This window comes from Pelecanus crispus, chromosome 1 (assembly GCF_030463565.1).
Source record: "Pelecanus crispus isolate bPelCri1 chromosome 1, bPelCri1.pri, whole genome shotgun sequence".
NCBI classification, from domain to species: domain Eukaryota; kingdom Metazoa; phylum Chordata; class Aves; order Pelecaniformes; family Pelecanidae; genus Pelecanus; species Pelecanus crispus.
In genome coordinates, this window is record NC_134643.1 from 64217004 (window position 1) to 64233408 (window position 16405).

The 16405-nt window shown below is 42.4% G+C and overlaps 1 protein-coding gene across 1 annotated transcript in view; it reads right to left on the reverse strand.

Moving 5' to 3' along the window:
- The window catches only part of CHPT1 (choline phosphotransferase 1), a 23186-nt gene extending 7042 nt beyond the window's left edge, over nucleotides 1-16144 (reverse strand). Inside the window, exons 1-5 of the mRNA XM_075713417.1 lie at nucleotides 15887-16144; nucleotides 6697-6844; nucleotides 5514-5655; nucleotides 1869-1953; nucleotides 151-282 (exon numbers count right to left, since the gene is read on the reverse strand). Coding sequence (XP_075569532.1) covers nucleotides 151-282; nucleotides 1869-1953; nucleotides 5514-5655; nucleotides 6697-6844; nucleotides 15887-16129 — 750 coding nt within the window. The 5' untranslated portion in view covers nucleotides 16130-16144. The remainder of the gene's footprint in view (nucleotides 1-150; nucleotides 283-1868; nucleotides 1954-5513; nucleotides 5656-6696; nucleotides 6845-15886) is intronic.
- Nucleotides 16145-16405: the final 261 nt, after the last annotated feature.

A 16405-nucleotide genomic window follows, 5' to 3' on the forward strand; every position in this document is an offset into this window, starting at 1 on the left:
AGATAATGAAGTCTTTACTTTAGCCATCCAACACTCATATGCTTATCTGCTTGAACACTTAAACAGATAAAACACTTATGATCATCTGAAATGCAATAAATTATGGGTATAAATTATTCAAACCTCATTCAGATTTTTAAAGCAACTTACCGCTATTGTAGATCCATTCTTTCCAACCCCTCCGCCAAAGATGACACGGAAGTAATTGAAAAAAGAAAGTGCTGTTCCACACAGTATGCCAAAAACTGCAAAGAACTTCAGTTCTAAGCCCACCAAAGGGACCTTAGCAGGAAAAACAAGAGAAAAATATTAAAAGTTAAGGATAACTCCTTTTTTAAAAAGTGATCTAAACAGCTACTGGTACCTACTAAACAATTGTTTTATTTGAACTCTCGCCTTCCCAGGAACAAGCTCAGGAGGACAGTGTTTGGAAAATGTCTCCTTACTAAGGAGATGACAAATTTCTTTCGTAACGTTTAAACCCGACTTTTGAGTACTTAAGTTCTGGTCTTGAAATTCAGCTACATCTTACTGTGTTTGTCCTTACGATGTTCTTCAAACGTTTTTACTACATAAGCAAAAACCTGACACAGACTACTGCATCACCAAGGCATGGGAGGGGGGAGAAGGACAGTGCCTTCTGTTTCACTGGGTAACACAATACTGAACCACAGGGAACACAAACACCATCTGCCTGCTTTGTGATTTGGTACATGTTATTTGTATGCTGTATCTTTGCATTTAGAATAGTCTCCAGATACAAACTTTAATTAAACAGTTACCTTTCAGAATCAATTTCAGTTTCAAGGAAACTTCCAAAGGCAGCAGAGGATTTAAAAAAAAGAAGTAGTAATAAATTGAAACCATTGACTATATTTTTGAATATAGATTGTTTTGAGATACAGCATAACTACGACAGATTTTAATACTGAAGAAAAATCAATCACAGTTAAAGTCTAATGCATATACTTTATTTTCCAACATTAAAATAAGCTGTTTGAAAATAGAATGAAAGCATTTTGCACGATGGGGAAAGGAAACAAAGTTTAGCTAAATGTTTCTTAATTGCTGAGCAAACTCGTGAATGAATTTGAATTACTTGGTGGTTTATATTTAGATTAATTTGCATTGGTTATCAATAGCATGGAATGGTCTCAGCTCTTCCATGTGCTGTAACCAAGCAGAACTATGCATTTCTGAGTAAAGACCCTAGAAAGGATGAAGATGTTAGTCTAATATACTTTTGATCCCATCCACTAAAGTGCATCTTTAAAGATCAGAATAAAAGCCAGAGAAAGGGAAATGCTTTTGGACAGAAAACAATTCTTTAAATATAGATATTTACATTTACATCAGCTCTGACACAGCTGTTAAAAATCAGGGCATCTCCATAGGCACATAAATATGGATTACTTAACCAAAACCCCTCTAATGTCACCCCATGGTTTTGTTAGATTAAAGCATATAATCTTTAAATTTTAAAATAAAGCATCCTATAAATCATATAAATCAGAAATGTATGTCTTGCAATAAAATATACAAAAGAAATAAAACTAGAACAAAAACTATTTGTTAAAGCTTAAGTATCTGCAGAGTATTAGTTCCAGATCACAAGTTCATATGTGGCAGATGGGGTCTTTTTTCCTCTATGTAGCTCTAAATTTGCGCATAGGAAGTCACACCATTATATCTAAGTTAGCTACAACATAAAAATAACCTACATTTGTACAGTAAGCTAAAATGGAACATTAGACAACTAGCAGGTGTTGATGGTACTTGCACAAGATAGCTTCAAATACCATAGGAACTGTGAACACTTAACAGGAACTGAATACTCAACAGGAACTTGGAACACTTAATACACTTACCTTATAGTCCCATACTGCTGTGCCACCATATGCAGATATCAAGAGCAGCACTGTTACGGCTATCTGAACTTCAGTTACATCAGCTCTACGAAGGAAAAAAGGGAGATTTAGTTAAAGAAAAGGTCTTTTTGCTGTAAGTGTAAGGCGGGCGAGGGGAGAAATCAAAAAACCAGTGACTTTAAACTATCTGCTTAAAAGTACTTCAGATTACATCAATGTATATAGAATATGATTTTCCTTGACTGAAAAAGATACTCTATATGGAGACACACATCTTTGCTTAAGATTTAAAATTAAATCTATACTCCTTATCTAGAGCAACCTACATAAAATTATAATAGGGGGAAAATCTTTACTGAATACATTGTTAACTATCTGAGAATTTGTATAAATTTACAGAGTTGTTGCTGTGTAAGCATCAAATCAAAGTTTAAGGCAAGTGCATAGTAAATGAAACATTTCCATTAAAAGCATATCATATAAAAGTATGGACCCTGCAGGCTGGGACAGAAGGGGTTTCTTTAAGCCATCATATCATGAAAACTTGACAGATACAGCCTGTAAAACATACGGGCAGTATTTTGAGGACTGAGTCAGTGGATGGCTAAGCATCTGTCCTGTTGCAAAGGACATATAATTGATATCTTGCTTTTTTCCATAACAACATTTTTAAAATAGGTGGCCTTGTATGCCCCCTAAAGTCTAGACTCTGTATTCCACCCTTTTTGTTCTCAGACAAGATAGCCAAGGTCTGTCTTTCCGTATTTGATTGATGAAATGTTTTGAGAAGACCCAAATACATAAAAAAAAGTTAAGCAGCAGCTCAAGAGAAAGATTCGGTATTTTTCAATAAAGCTTTAAAATAAAAAAAAAAAGTGCACATCTAAGGTACTGTTTATGCCACCAAAGATTTTGAGACAGGTACCTGATCTTTGTACTGATGTTACCAGCAAACAGTGACAATGGATGTTTAAAATACAACATTTCCTTAAGGAGTTATAATAAATTTGCTGGTTTAAGGTATTATGACCAAAGCCAACATGTATCATTACTTGCTTAGCACGTGAACTGTTTGCACAGGAAACTGTATTTTTAAACTGAGATAGGAATCAACTCTTGGCTAACGGAAAACATTTATCTGATCTTGATAATCACAGTAACATTAAACTCTCTCTTTCATCAGAAAGACAGCGATAAAATCTAAGTTTTATCACAAGCTTCAGACTCGTAGTCTTAGAAGAGCCAAAGTTTAAGCTGCAACTAAATGATACGAGGTGCTCGTCACTGTCCAGAGCCATTGGAATGGGTAGTCCTCTCCTTCCTACCCCGCTGCGCTTCCTCACTCGTACTAGCTGTTGTGCTCATCGGACTGTAAGGTGAACCAGTTCAGCTTGCTAGTCTTCCGTAGGTTTTTAATCTTCTGCCCACTTCATGAATTGGGTTGAAGTCAAGCGACAGAATCTGTGCAGGGGGGGAAACAGGACAGTGCTGCTGGCAACAGGCTTTTCCCTCTCTGCCGGGGATGAAGTGTTGCATCTGCCCAGTCATTGCTGTGGCTGCACACCAAACCTGTCGGTTACGTCATGTAAAAGAATCCATATGCAAGTGCAAGCGTTCAGAGTTTGCACTCTTGTACTATTAAAACCTAGATTCCTAAGCTGCACTGCACTTGCTGTTGTTGGCAGTGGAAGAAGGCTTGAAGTTGAGTCACTGTATGTGCCAAAGTTTAGTACTTAATTTTACAGAGACTCAGACAGTTGGTGGCAACACAGCCCAAATCAGAGTCCAAAGATTTTAATCAGACATTGTGCAGTATTCTACATAACCTGATAGTGGCACAGTACCCAGCTGCTCTGATCCTTCCTGGCCATCAGCATTAGGACTCTCTCATCTGTCATTTGACTTCTAAAATCAAGTGGCACTAATTCAGGAACAGCATCACTGAAAGCTTCCATCCACATTATTATTATCATATTTAGGGCAATACACTATTGCTTTCCTTTAGTCTCTCACCTCTATGCTTAAGAGAAATAAAATTGCGAGCCTTGAAACAAGTCTGAACTGTTCTCACTAAACAGAAATAAGTTATCTTGGAGAAAAGTTGTGTCTATTTAACTTCAAACTGTAAGCATGGAACACCAGGCCATTCTGAACTGCTTATACTATGCGCTATCACTATATTTACGTAGAAGCCATTAAGTTTTTAATGAAGAAGTTTTCATGTGGCATGGGAGCCTCTGTGCCTTCCTGATGTAGGGAAATTAGGGAAAGTCTCACATTTTACGCAAGAATGAAAGGCACAGAAAAGCAATCATTTATGCAAAATCACAGAGCTCATGGCATAGTCCATCTCCCTTCATTGTAGTCCGCTGTCATGTAGGGATATTATCCTATCTCAGCCATCACTCTAAAGCATCTATTTTTGTTTACAGCACAAGATGTCCTTTAAAAAAAGTAGAATGGGTAGGCAGGTAGAAGAGTTACAGTTTGTGTGGTAAAATGCATTACCAGCAAATAAAAAGAGCTCTCAGCATTATCAGAGAGACAGCTTTCTTTTGATACAGACATCAAACAGTATGCAAGGATAGCTGATCACTAGCCTGTGTGCCCAGTAATGCCCAGATTTGCTAAGGTGCTTCTTGCAGGTCAGAACTAAGTAGGACTATAAACAGGTGCCTTAACAACTGACTAGGATTACCAGAAGGATAGCCTTCATCTGTTGCATATTTCCTATTTTGCTGCTACGGAAGTCTGTGATCTTTTTCTCTTTTCAGAAATCATTACTAAAGTGCAGCTCATTCTTTAAAAACAGCAGAAGGCTGTGGCTAGGCACCACCACAGCTGCAGGAGGGTGCAGCAATCCCCACACTATGAGGAGTTAAATTGAAATTGTTATCTTCTACTACATGAATGTCATGACTCCTCCTCCCACACTATTGTGAGAAAAGATGAAATTTATACCAAGTCAAGAACAGCATCACAGCAATCACTAGAATTGTGACATAACACAAAACCTAAAGGACCTCAAAACCAACAGGATCCAGATTAAAAGCAAAGCCCTCAAATAAACCTGGGGTAATTCTTCAAGCATTGCCATAGCTCTATGAACTCCTTGACAAAGGATGCAATGGCTGCTGAGAGTTTGTGTGAAGGAAGACTGAAGATGTCTGTGGAAGAGAAACCCATTGGCACAGGAATTTCTCTAAAAATGCATGTGGTTCAGAGTCCCCTGGGCTGAAACTGCTCTGTGGCTGGGAGGTTACAAAGGGAGATACTGTAGATACTTGCTCTGTTCCTACTCCTACACAGAGCACTTGTTTACACTGCAGGCAAGACCTCTCTGGCCTGAGCCTGCATGGTGCTTGTATGGGTTCCGAGAACAAATCTGCAGACAGAAGAGCCAAATGCATGCAGACAAAGCATATATAGCTAAAATCAGCTGCTAAAGGAACAACTCCTCTACTCAGTATTTTGCAAAGTTTTACAGTTCTTGCCAGGTAAAACACAAGCCTGCTAGGGTGGAAGGGAGATGAGGAAGAAGGTGAGAGGAAGAGAGAGCAGGGAAAAAAACAAGAAGAAAAGGAAATCAAGTAGCTAGCAGTCTCAGACATTAAGCCACATGTACTTCTAAAGACGCCTACTTACTTTCCAAACCTTAGTATGCCTGATACGTATGTCTGCCAGTGAGCAGAATAGAACATGAACAGTCCCACAAAACAACAGAAAAACAACCAGTCAGGATTTGTTCCTAGTCGGATTGCTATGCAGGATCCAAGGACAATAAAAACTGAAAAGCAGAAATGAACATGTTAGTCATATACCCTCTTTGCTTGCAGTTAAGAAAGAAAAAAAAAAATCACAAGGCATTTTACATCACTGTAACAAAGTAATGATATGACTGACACTTTACTGAGTAGCTAAGGGACAGTCCTGGCAGGAGAGACCAAAACACAGGACTCCTTTTCTTCCAAGTCAGGGCCCCACCTTCTAGCCTGCAGTGATCGTTCTCCCTTCTTCTGGCCTTGTCATCTCGTGTTCTTTGTGACACTGACAGCTTCACCTGAAGGGCGCAGCTCAGAGAGACTGGTAGCAGCACTCTTCTGAGAAGTGAGGTGTAAAGAATGTACCAAATGCAAGGACAAATGTTTCAGCCATTAAGCTTTTATAGAAGTACAGGCATTGCTACCAACAGCAGCGGAGTTATGGAAAGAAAAATTGAGCAAGGTTTACTTTTTAAGGACTCCAAATCAACTTCTTTTTTTAAACTCATTCTTCTACAGAATATAAATTATCCTTCTCTTAAGTGCCAGGCTGGATGCCCTATTACCAAACTGCTATTTTGGCACCTCACTCCTAAAGCAGAATCCTTAGTTTCACATGCCAGCATCAGTCTTTTAGGTCCTTAAAATCCCGTATTAGGCATCACCTGTACCTTACTGGAAAACACAGGCTATGTATTGTAAAGAATCTCTAAGTATGCTCTTACAGAATTCTTTGTTCGCCACCTAACTCATTCAAAGAGTTATATGCGAAGATGTCCAGTGAGCAGAATGTGTGTTACCCAACGTCTGCCAAAGGTACTTCTGAAATATCCTCCTCGACACTGGTCAGGGATGCAAAGGTCAGGGGCAGCCTTGGCTGCAGTGACCAGGAGATGGTGAAGTTATCCTAAAAGAAGGGAACATGCTGACCCTGCTTTAAGCAGGGGGTTGGACTAGATGATCTCCAGAGGTCCTTTCCAGCTTCAACAAATCTGTGATTAATCAGTACATCTTGAAAACGGGTAACTTTTTTAAAACTAGGATGGGTAACAGTAGGTTAAGGCTACCTGTGGAAATCGAGTCGCAACCATGATCAAAGAGTTCTCCTAGAGGAGAACTACTGTTTGTTCTTCTGGCTTGCTTCCCGTCAATGGCATCCAGAGACTGGTAGACAAAAAGTCCTAATGCACTCAGGATGTATGCCCAAAAAGGTGCCTGAAAGAGAGTCACATAAAAGGTCACTAGGCAGTTCCCGATTTCCTAGCTGATAATCTGTTTCATTAAAGGTAAAAATATTGTTCAGCACAAAATCATACTACATTGTGCTATTTGTTACTTTAGTTAAGGGACAAACCAAATTCTGTGCATTAGTCCTACATGAGCTGTAGGAATTACTATAATGAACTACTCTGGATATGCCAGTGAAACACAGGTCCTTCTATTTATTTAAAAAACCAACCAACCAACCAAAAAACTTTAATCTCTCTTCTGCATCAACTGACTTATTTTTCCACCTTAAAGCCACAGTATTTCTACATAATTGAATAATTTGAATTCTTTGTGCTGAAAAATGTTACAAAAATAAAATTAATCTTTAAAAAAGAAAATAGTAGTAAGGCACTTACTAAAGTTCTCAGCAGTTTATGTGATAGGCACTTAGATGATTTGCCCAGATTTACGACATACAAAAACCCATCACATTTTACTAAATAAAGACTTCAGCTTTTAGGGAAAAAGATTTTTTTCCAACATACAAAAATTGACTACATAGGCACTTTGGGCAAGGGATTGAAGAAATTAAGTCATTCACTAAATATGAAGGAGCAACGATCTACTTAATACAGTTTCAAAACAAGCTGTGAATCAGTTACATTAACACCAGTCTTAGGTTCAAAAGAACTGTACTACAGTAGTACCTTTCAAAAGCATTCTTTTCATACATACAGTCAGCATGTCTTTGTTTGTCTAAGAATTAGTTTTTATTAAACATTATTTATAACACCTTTTGAACAAAGTACAGGTAACATTTTTGCCCCAAGTAGTTTCCAGTGGTATCCTTAACGTTTAGTAGCACTGTTCACAAGAAGAGAGCCAAAATTAGCTATAAATGCTGGAAATGCAACTCACAGGTTAAACAAGTAAACAGCCACAGGCAGCCACAGAGCTGAATCCTTTCCCACTCCCAGGTAAGGGACAGCTGCTGTGGCTCTACACCTCTGCAATTCCTCTCCTGCAGCGCAAATAGCCCAACATGATTACATGCATTACCTAAGTCCAGTAAAGGCTATTAAGCAGATTTAGACAACAGATCAAACCTCAGTGAGCTGAGATTTGTCCACACTCACATAAACCCAGTGTCACTGCTGGGGAAAAAGGAAAAATGACAGTTGCCAATCAGTTCATAGGCAGGGACAGAAGAAAGCAGCAAGAAGAATGCAGATGAGGTGAGCTGCTCCTCCAGATATTCTGTTTTCTCATCATCGTTACACTCACTGACTTGAAGTAGGAAAAACGTTACGCCTCCAGTTAGACTGATCACAAAACACATCCTTCCCAAGACCCAGAATGCTTAAGTGAAGTTCAATTCTGAACAGCTTTTTTTGCTGTTATTTAAGACTTCTGCATGCATTCAAAGCTGGCTGATGCACTATGTTATCATATAGTTTTGTGCTTTTAATATGGACATGATATTGTCAGCAAATTTATGATTTTCCTGCTACCCAGTATTAGGCTAATTTCATTAATAAAACATTCCACCATTTAAAGTCAAATGGTTGGCTGCTTCGCCCAGCTTTGAAGCAAAAGACAGTCAAAGAATTAGGGACTCCAGCTATAGGTGAAAATTCTGGATTTGTATGTACATAGAAATCTAGAAAAGTTAGAAAATTCTTCAAAACCGGCAAGGCCATCTTTCCCTTTAATCTAAGGAAACTAAGAAAAATTGTAATCACAGATGATGTTGGAAGCCTCGAGCAGGTGGAAGACGATGAGTAGATATTCTCATTCTAATGGACATTTAACATACTGGTGTCTGATAACCCCTCCAAAGAGCACACTATAGAAAGCCAGGTCAAGTGATTACAGCAATACATGTTTGATGTTTACCAATGGAATTAGTTGATGAGCCGTGTGGACAAACAGAGACCTCAAGGACTTCTCCTGGTGCAAGCTCACTTAGTCAGATATTCTGCAGGGAGGCAGCAGCTACCTGTCGGCCCCCGTTCTTGTTCTCCACCTTTCCAAAATAGAGGGCTGTCAGCCATAGCTCAGGTATTTCAGGACATAAAAGTACAGTTAGGACCCTGTTGAAGCTAAGATCATTTTGCTTGTGATATAATCCACATATTAAAGCTACCACAGTAGCTACACTGAATGTTTCATAACAACTTTGTTGTATGGAGAATAACAGATATTCTCAAACAAGGCAGCTCCTGACACAGACCTATGAATGAAGCATCATGAGCAGAAAGGCCAGGAGAAACCACTGGTTTCATAGCAGTCCTTTAAGGTAGTATTTTAAAGACATCTCCAATTTTATCACGGGTATTGCTATGAAATGCCACAAAGGCAATTTGCAGTGTTCTATGAGGCGTCCTTACTGTGACATACTCCTACCAGTTATGAAAAGATAGCTTGAGATCTATCGAAACTTGTCATGCTAATCCCTGGATTTTAGCAAGTAAACCAGGCCACACCTGGCAATTCTGTCCAGGACACCACTCGTTTTTTGGTTGCATTAGGCTCCTCTCCTTTTGCAACCATCTACCTACAACTGAAATAGATCTTAGTTTGCTTTAAAGTCATCAGGTTCTCCATATCACAGACAAAAGTAGACTGTATCCAGTGCTAAATATGCAAGCTAAATTCCTTACCCACTCCGCATCCCCCCCTCATCCTCCTCTCCTCCCCCCCCCAGTGTGGGGCACATCACCAGTCAAGTCAAATGCCAGAGCGTGGGCAGTTTCTTATTTAACTGGATAATCTCCATAATTGAAACACCAGCCAGGAAGAGAAACCTGTTATGGCACTTTTTTTTTTTTATTATCAGCTGTAGTGCTCTATGCCGTATGCTTGGTATTATCACAATCTTTTGAAATGCAAGCTCCATGAAATACAGGCTCAATTCTAACCAAGACAGAAGGCTTGCATGCTGGTTACTGCAGTCAGTTTATGAAAGTTTCCGTAACCCACAGAACATGAGGCAAGAATTCTTGTTCAAGGTAACATCATCTACATTTACCTTACCTTAAAACAAGTTTAACACATTAAATGTAAAAATAAATAAATAAATCTGCTTCAACTCAAACCTCTCTTATCAGGTCTTTTTGACAAAGCAATGGCTTTTGGTGAGTTTCAAGTTATTTTACAGGTATAATCATTAAGACTGCTGATCCAAGTTTGTTTGCATTAGCTCCTGCTGGGACAAATCAAAGCAATGATCCCCTCAGACTACAAAACTAGAATGCTCTACTCATTGACAATCTGGAAAGAGGGGGAGAAGTCTTCATCCTCTTCCCAGTAAGGATATCTGTATCCATTAACACCTGTAGCGGATGCATCTGCATCCCCACAGTTGCAGAGAAGGGAAGAAGATCCTAGTAAGAACAGGGGAACAGGTGTCCGAGAGGGCTTAGAAACACAATCTGGAACATTTCAGCCCTAGGCTGTCAGTTCAAATCAAGCCCAAAGCGGTAACAACCAGAGATCACTCATGATCAACTATGCATTTAGCAGGTTAAATGAATGCTCTAATGTTTCAGTCGGCAAAATACAGTCTTCCGAATCACCGAAGGTGCACAGAGGTTTCTGAAGTTCCTAATAACCACAGATTCCCTCTGCTGTCCACTCTCTCAATACAGCTACAGCTGCAGTCTCCTCCACCTTCTCATCATGCCTGGCTCTTCATCCAGGGGTGTCCCCTGCTGGCTTCCCACGCTGGACCCAAGTAGCTTGCAAATTAGAGAAGTGGGAGCATTTGAGAATGCTGACATGGCTGACAGGCTCAGCAGAAAGGTCAAGAGGCTCCCAATAATCATCAGCTTTTCACTGATGAGGTGTTTATTATCTCTGCCCAAAGTTATATCCTGGACAAGCAAATGTATTATTTGGCCAGAGCTAGATGCTATTTTCATGGAACTAGAAGAGAACACAAACCTAGGGTGGGGGGAAAAGAAGGCTTCTCTGCTTCAATTAAAAAGGATGTCTGAAAGATGATACAGCCCCAGAATCTTGTCACACACAGATCTGGTACAGCAGGTCTGGTCATGTACTCAACCAGAGGGTGTCAAAACAAAACAATGTGCATATAGCATTTGACAGGTCTGTGTGACATGCCTCTCCTTTAGGAAAAAGTGTAGGTTGAACAGCAGTCATCATTCTTCTGCTCCTGTGATTCCACATCACCGAAGAGCACTGACAGCTGTGGAAGACTAGATGTGCCAAGAAGATCCCTTACAACTTATTTCAAGCAAAGCTCTTGAGCCCAGAGAGGTCAACAGCCCAAGCTTATGCAACATTTACAGATTGAGCCCCCCTTAATTACTCATCACATTTAGTCATAATCTCACTTCCTCAATCCAACAACACAGCAACTAATTTTGCCCTAGTTTACACAGCCCCTCGTCTCTGGAACAGATCCAGAATAGAGAGAAACGTTTTTACTGGACTTCCTCCCTCCTCCCCCCAAATACGGATCACTTCCCTCACTTCAGTTTCACACAAAGCACTATGTACAATTGTACTAATAGCAGGAAAAGGGAAGGGGCTGTTTAAACCTGCATTGCAGCGGGGGGGGGGGGGGGGGGGGGGGTGTGAATCATACCATAGCCCAAGTGCATTTCATGCATACCAGGGACTCCCTGCATTCCTTTAGCATCCTCCTCTCCCCACCAAGCTCCCTCTGAAAGAGCTCCCTTCGATGTCTTCCTTTATGCCAAATACCTCTTTCTCCCATTCACTACCAAGTGCTCCATTCTTCACTCATGGATACGGGCTGGATTCCCCACTCAGTGCTTCACACCTCTCCTCTACCAGGTCAGGGGCTTAATGCTTCTTCCTTCACATTCCCAGTTCACACCAGCTGTTCCAGTTCCCCCTCTTTTCTATTTCTTTATTCTCTCTCCCACAAAGCTCAGTTGTGCCCTTGCTATTTACATAATTCCATGCCTGTCAGTATCTTCCCTTCATTTCTCCCTCTCACAGGAAAAAGCTCAAGATGATGCCTCTTTTGGTTTAAAACATAGGGTTTGGGGAGTTTGTTGGGGTTTTTTTGTGGGTGGGTCTTTATTTTGTTGGTTGTTTTTTTCTTTAAAGGGAGTTTTAAAACAAGAGATTGAGAGAAGCAGAGACAGCACCTGACCAATATCCCTCTCCCTCCAAGGAGTTAATAGTAGAGCTAGCTGGAGCCACCTAGACCCTCCCCTGTTTTTCAGTCTCCCTAGATGTATGGCTTTTTAAATAGCATGTTTCAGCAAGGTATAGCACCCTGTTGTAAATGCACTACACCATTTTTTAAGCAATTCTATGGAGCTAGCCATCATAAGCCTCCCTGCATGAGAACCCTTGAGCCCCTGTCCCCTTTTGCCATCACTGCCCAAACTGCAAATCCATAATCCATGCTTTTCTCTTCCTGTATTCCTCTATTCCCAGTAACCTGCAGGAAATTACAGATAACAGAAACAAAGGCCTTAAAAAAAAAAGAAAAGAGAGAGACATGATGGAACTTAAGGAGCTGAAAGCATGCAGGACAAGTCTTTATCATTGGATGAAATCTACTCTGATCAGTCTGGGGGGCTCTTTGCTTAGATCCTGCTATAACTGCTACAAGATTTTTTTTAAAGAGATATAAATTCAATACAAAGTAATAATTACTGTTAGCATGAGCTTCTGTCCTAAAATTCTAGCTTCCCATGGTATTTTAGAGAGACCTGTGGCTGAGCTCAAAGGATTACCAAAGCTAGGCTCTTCCATGAGCAACCATGAAAGCAGCAGATCAGTTTCCTTTCTCCTTTTAGTAAGGTAGAGAATTATGTTTAGCCAGTTTTCTTTCTAGTGTTGCTGCAAGGAAAAAATTAAGATGTCAGTTTTCCCCAGAATGGGAAGAGATTCATGTGCAAAACCTAATGAAATAACCGTAGCAACTTCACAGAAGTCAGCTTGCAGGAGAGCAAAACAGTTCACTGTCACATGGTGGGGATAAAATGGAAATCCTCACCTAAGAAGTGCTCCTTTTACATTCTAATGCACTAAATACACACTGTTCATACTTAAAGTCAGTAAAACCTTTTATTCCTAAGTACTATTTTGACGCTAACTGTAAAAAGAAAAAAAAACCAACAGCCTGCAGTCACAGTGAAGAAGATATTTCAGCCCTCCAGAGAACATGAAATGTGCAGATAGTGTCCTCCGCACCACCACTCCTGGTGTAGCAGTCCCATATATTATTTCTGTAGATTACTGTCCTAAGTTACACAGAGTGGGAAAGTGGACAAACACTCTACAAAAATACACACACAAGGATTTTAGTTACAACCGCACTTGAGGGGTTCAGTCTGCTAATGGCTTAGCTACAAATAGAAAGGCTTATGTTGAAATGTGCATTTACAGGAGACAGTGACACAACCCTTGTTCTTACCAGACAAGAAGATATTACTGAAGCAGACAATAGTTTATAAAGCCAAAACATATTGTACTAGTCAGTAACAAACTGGCTTTTAGTGGCTACTGATGTTGATGAAGATAAAAAGAACGGTGTATAAGGAAATAACAGCTACACAGTAAGAGAACAAGGGAGCACTGTATGGTTTTAGACATTAATTGTGTGGGGGGTGTGTGTGAAAATATTAAATTGTGGAATTCACGGCAATAGGACATAAAGGAAGCTGAAAGTACAAACAGGTTCAAAACACATAATTCAAAAGGCAAAATCGTGAGTTGGAAGGTGTCTCAGGGGAAATAGATCCCTCAGTTGCTGTTCTATCAAGTAACTCAAGTAGAATCCCTTGCCAAGAAACCCCTAAACCACAGTCTTTTGGCAGCTGGAAGGGTATACTGGGGAAAGATCTCTCTTCTAAGCATCTACTAGCAGCTACTCTCAGAGGGATTTCAGCTACCAGTCTTACTTGTTTTGCATGGTTTGTACAAACATCAAGACTTCAGTGTTTTCAATAAAGGACTATTAGAAGTGGCCCACTTAAGACTGGTTAGGAGGGAAAAAAAAAAAAACCCCAACCACACAAACCAACTCATAAAAAACCCACCTAAAACCAAAACCTTCTTGTTGCTTTATCTGAGTCTTCTACCCAGTGCTCCTACACTTCCACCAAGATAATGTAACAAGTTCTTGTTAGTCCATCAGGTAATCAAGACTTGTTCATGAATGGAAGAGGTGGTTTGGCAGGATAGAGAGGTGATGTCGAAGTGCACTATGCTATTAGTTCAGTCTGTGATTCAATGACCTTTAACATCATTTGCAGTTCCACCTAGCCCTTCCAGCCTACGCATCCAAGTCAAAAGTACAAAGTAGGTATTACAGCAGTATATATAGCACCTATTAGTGTTGCAACAGTCTTAGCTTTTTACAAAAGCCATCCAGACACGTGACATTTTAGGTAGAAGAGAAGCTGAGTCATTAAACAAGCAGAATGATGCCCCAAGTGATGCAGCAAGAGAAAGTGAGGGCTCTTCTCACAGCACAGAGGCAACAAAAAACCAATAGGATAAGGAGTCTGGCTTTATACTACATATTTGTAAAGGATATACCTATATCTGAACAAGGAAGTTTAGTCCAAACTGTAGGTTCTTATAAAATTCAGCTTCCACAATTAAAAAAACTAGTAACGCTCCTAGAACTCAACCTAAGCTTTCCTGGAAGGAATAATTCCCTGGATGGCTGCAACACAACCTTTTGCTTTTTGTACGAGAATCCTCAAGGGAAAAATAACATAAAATTTATTTTCTGCTTTTTTTTTTTTCTGAATAGCAAAGAGAAAAAGCTAAAATGAACATCCAGACACATAGCTGGCACACAACTGACTTCTACATCACAAAACTAAGCTAAAGGTAGCATTTCCACAAGCATTTTAATTCTGAAAGCACCACTAAAAGACAATCTGCGGTTTCCAACCATTCACTCTCACCTCTATCCTCCCTTCTCCTACTGCCTGCAACACCACAGAGTGCCTCTACCTGGTGATACAAATCAGGGAAGCGATTAGCGTTAGACCAAAGGAAAGTTAATTTTGATCTGGATCAGCTTCCTGATATGTCTGCCACAAACACCTCTGCTAACACAAAAGGCAAAGCAGCTACAGAAAAAGCGGGGTGCTTCTGTCAACAAGAACACTCACCAAAGTATATCCAAGTTATTAAAAACCCCAACCAACAGCCACCTCTGCCATTAGGATTTAAGCCCATCAGAACACAAGAGAAACAACAGCCACCACTCAAGATGTTTTACCTACACAAAGCAATTTTCCCCTGATATTTGCCACCCTAACTACCATGAAGACTCCGCACTGGGAAACTCGGAACAGGCTGGGAAGTTCCACCAGAGCTCCCGAAATTGCCAGCGAAGCTGTAGGCAACCCAGTTGAAGTGACAGCCGCATCAGCCCACGTTAGCAAGCCTGTTTTCCCTCCAGAAGCTAAAGCAAGGAGCTTCCCACACGAGGACAGGAAGCATTTGAGCTACTGGCAGCTAACACACCTGCAACACAACCGACCCTCGGTTCCCAATGCTGAAGTGGCATCGGCCCACACCTCGTGGCCAGCTCTGCCCTGCTCTTGGGCACATCCCACACCCTCTCTCCCGGCCGGCAGCTGTTTGTGCCTCCGCGGCCCCTCCGTTACAGCCTCCCTTTTGAGAAGGGAGCTGACACAGCCGACATCTCCTTCCCAGCAAGCTGCCGCAGCGGAGGCACACGCGTGGGACATGAGCACGGTCCCTGGAGGAGGCCGGGGTCTGGCCTGGGCCAAGCACGCGCTCGGAGCCCCACGCCCGCGGGGACCTCTGGCCAGCAAAGGGCCGGGGAGGAAGGAGAGGGGAGCCCACTGAAACCCACCCTTTCACATGACCCCCCCCAGCATTTCGGCATTCAAACCTTAACCCCCGCCTCCAGCTTGACCCCCGCAGCACCGCTCCCCTCATTCCTCAGGGCAAGCCCGCAGTGCTACCGCAGCCCTCCCGACCGCGGGAAGGAGACGGTGGCAGGCGGGGGAAGGGGTCGGGCTGGACGGGAGCGGCGGCGGCGGGCGGTACCTGCTCGCTGGCGCTGGGGCAGCAGGCGATGAGCGGCAGCGCCGTCAGGCAGTTCAGCAGCAGGCCGCCCAGCGTGATGGCGTTGGGGGCCAGCCCCAGCGGGACCTGCTCCACCAGCCAGGCCCAGTAGGGCTGCAGCCACGGCTCCAGCAGCGAGCACCCGGCCGCGCTGTAGCGGTGCTGCTCCAGGCGCTTCAGCTGCGCCGGGCTGAGGGGCGCGGGCAGAGCCCAGGGCACGGCCATGCCGCCGCCCCGCCGCGGGGGCCGCCGCTCGCCGCGCACCGGACGGGACCCGGGGCCAGGCCGCCGCCGCCGCCCGGGGCGGGGCCGAGCTGAGGCCGGGGCGCAGCGGCGGGAGGCGGAAGAGGCCGACGCCCAGCGGCGGCCGGGCCGGAGGGGAGCCCCCGCCCCCGCGGCGGCGACGGCGGGGCCGGCGCCCCTGGCCCCCGGGCTGCCGTCGGTTCCTTCAGCCGGAGCGCACGGCTCCCTCCTTCCCCCGCCGCAGCGGGCCGCCCGTCT